The sequence below is a fragment of the Notothenia coriiceps genome, unplaced genomic scaffold (assembly GCF_000735185.1).
Source record: "Notothenia coriiceps isolate Sejong01 unplaced genomic scaffold, NC01 NC01_scaffold00031460, whole genome shotgun sequence".
NCBI classification, from domain to species: Eukaryota; Metazoa; Chordata; class Actinopteri; order Perciformes; family Nototheniidae; genus Notothenia; species Notothenia coriiceps.
The window spans coordinates 1-2,461 of NW_011364161.1; the positions used below are offsets into that span (position 1 = coordinate 1).

The following is a 2,461-nucleotide window of genomic DNA, read 5'->3' on the forward strand; positions in this document are numbered from 1 at the left end:
TGTACTGAAACAAATACCAATAACTGTATTGCATTGTTTTCTTATGCGCAATTACTTCATACTGTCTTTGTCTTTTTCGTCCTGCATTTATTGGGCCCCCCTCAGAAAATAACTGGCCCCCCCAGTCAAATTGGTCTAGAACCGCCACTGCTTGAATGTGCTTTTCATAATAGGAACGTAATGGAATATTTGTGAATTCTGAATGTGGAAAATTAGATATTAATGAAGAAGTAATGTAACTTTTTCTGGAAACATCATATAGGAAACACATTGTAATGCCAGGAACAGTATTATTAAATCTATTCAAACATGCCTGGATGCTTAAACTGACATGATAATATAATGTAATGAATGTATTAAGCTTTAGCTGCTGACCCAGCTGTGTGTTGTCTCGTCTGGGCAGCTCTTTGACCAGCGTCACAGCGTGTTCAGAAACCTCCAGCGCCTCCCGCTGAACCAGCTGCCGCAGACACGCCACCACGGCCCGGCGCAGACACAGGTAAGAGCTGCACAGGTGGGCCTGACACACACACACAATTTAGTTAACACTGTTTCCCTGTTATCACAGCAGGTGTAAGGTGTATAAGGCATGCAGCTACACACAATGTTTCCTCCAGTTTCCGAAATTAAACTTTGCAAACATTTTCATAAAAGAATATCTGTTAAAATAGTGATAATTATTAGCTACGAGTTCCCTAATCTAGAAAAACACAGATTTATTACAATAGATTTAAGATTAGATATACTTTTTGGATATCAAACCAAGAAGATGTTGGATATTTTTTTCCTTGACGAAACAATTAATGTTTTATCCAAATAGTATTTTTATTATAATAATAATTATTATCTAAAAGAACAATGATGAAGTAATAATGCTTCAGACTGAAAAGAGGTTACTCTCTGCTGGTTACTGTCAGGATCCTTTATCATTGAATAAATTCACAGGATGACTCTTAGTAATAATATTTAGATGAGTTCTTTCTGGAGGAAACACTGAGTATTTTCACTGTAGGAGAAACAAACAGCCAGCAGGCAGGGGGTTAGTGCAGTGCTGTGGGTAAAGTTATTGAGTTATGCGTTAGTCTGCAAAGCAAACAGTGTTAAAATAAACTGAAAAACACGTGCGGGTTATTAGGGTACCAACAGAAAAGATGATGTTAAAAGCTCACAATAAGCCTGTGTGACGTGTTTCATGTTATTACAATAACATGTTATTAGAATAACATGAAAGTGTTGATGGAGAAACAAGCTGAAAAGTAAAGTGAGACAAACAGCTTCAGGCCTTTCGAGAGAGAACCTACCAACAAAGAATAATCCAACAAGATCTCCTGCAAGACACAACACAGGGTCAAAGTACTCAACATAAGCCCTTGATATTTGTTTGGTTACAGTGTTGCTAACAGATAATTGAATTGATGTTAATTGCATTGTTTTTGGGTATTCTTTGGTTGATTCTGTGTCTAAAATCTTATAAATAAATGTTTTTTCTTGTCTTGTTTTTCACCAGAACTAAGACTAAAGAGGTGTGAACAATTGGCTTAGTCAAAGCTCTTCCCCTTCCCCTTCAGACATTTGCAAAAAACAATATAATTCTATGCTGTAGGTGTATATCAGGTGTGTATCAGGTGTGTATCAGGTGTGTATATCACCCTTACATTCACTGCATATGTTCAAAACTATATTATTTGACACATAAATCTTTAAATCTGTCCATAGATAAAAGCCAGGTGGTATAGTGTATATCATGAGTAGTTCAAGTGTAGTTCAGGTGTATATCAGGTGTAGTTAAGGTGTACTCAGGTGTATATCAGGTGTACTCAGGTGTATATCAGGTGTAGTCAGGAGTATATCAGGGGTGTTCAGGTGTATATCAGGTGTACTCAGGTGTGTATCTGGTGTAGTCAGGTGTACTCAGGTGTATATCAGGTGTAGTCAGGAGTATATCAGGGGTACTCAGTTGTAGTTCAGGGGTACTCAGTTGTAGTTCAGGTGTACTCAGGTGTATATCAGGTGTACTCAGGTGTATATCAGGTGTAGTCAGGAGTATATCAGGTGTACTCAGGTGTATATCAGGTGTAGTCAGGAGTATATCAGGTGTACTCAGGTGTAGTCAGGAGTATATCAGGTGTAGTCAGGAGTATGTCAGGTGTATATCAGGTGTACTCAGGTGTATATCAGGTGTATATCAGGTGTATATCAGGTGTACTCAGATGTGTATCAGGTGTATATCAGGTGTACTCAGGTGTATATCAGGTGTATATCAGGTGTAGTCAGGAGTATATTAGGTGTACTCAGGTGTACTCAGGTGTATATCAGGTGTATTCAGGAGTATATCAGGTGTATATCAGGTGTACTCAGGTCTGTATCAGGTGTAGTTCAGGTGTACTCACGCAGAGTGCAGGTACGAGGCTGGCCAGGTTGACGTGTGGAGGTGAGAACATGTGCAGCTGCTGCATACAGG

At 38.8% G+C, this 2,461-nt stretch overlaps 1 protein-coding gene across 1 annotated transcript; it reads right to left on the reverse strand.

Moving 5' to 3' along the window:
- Positions 1 to 331: 331 nt before the first annotated feature.
- LOC104959960 (HEAT repeat-containing protein 5A-like) lies at positions 332 to 2,455 on the reverse strand (the record flags this gene model as incomplete). Its single annotated transcript, XM_010787870.1, has 3 exons — positions 2,391 to 2,455; positions 1,302 to 1,328; positions 332 to 520 (listed from the first exon to the last, which is right to left on the reverse strand). Coding segments are annotated over exons 1-3 (267 nt in total), but the record flags the coding sequence as incomplete, so codon positions are not given.
- Positions 2,456 to 2,461: the final 6 nt, after the last annotated feature.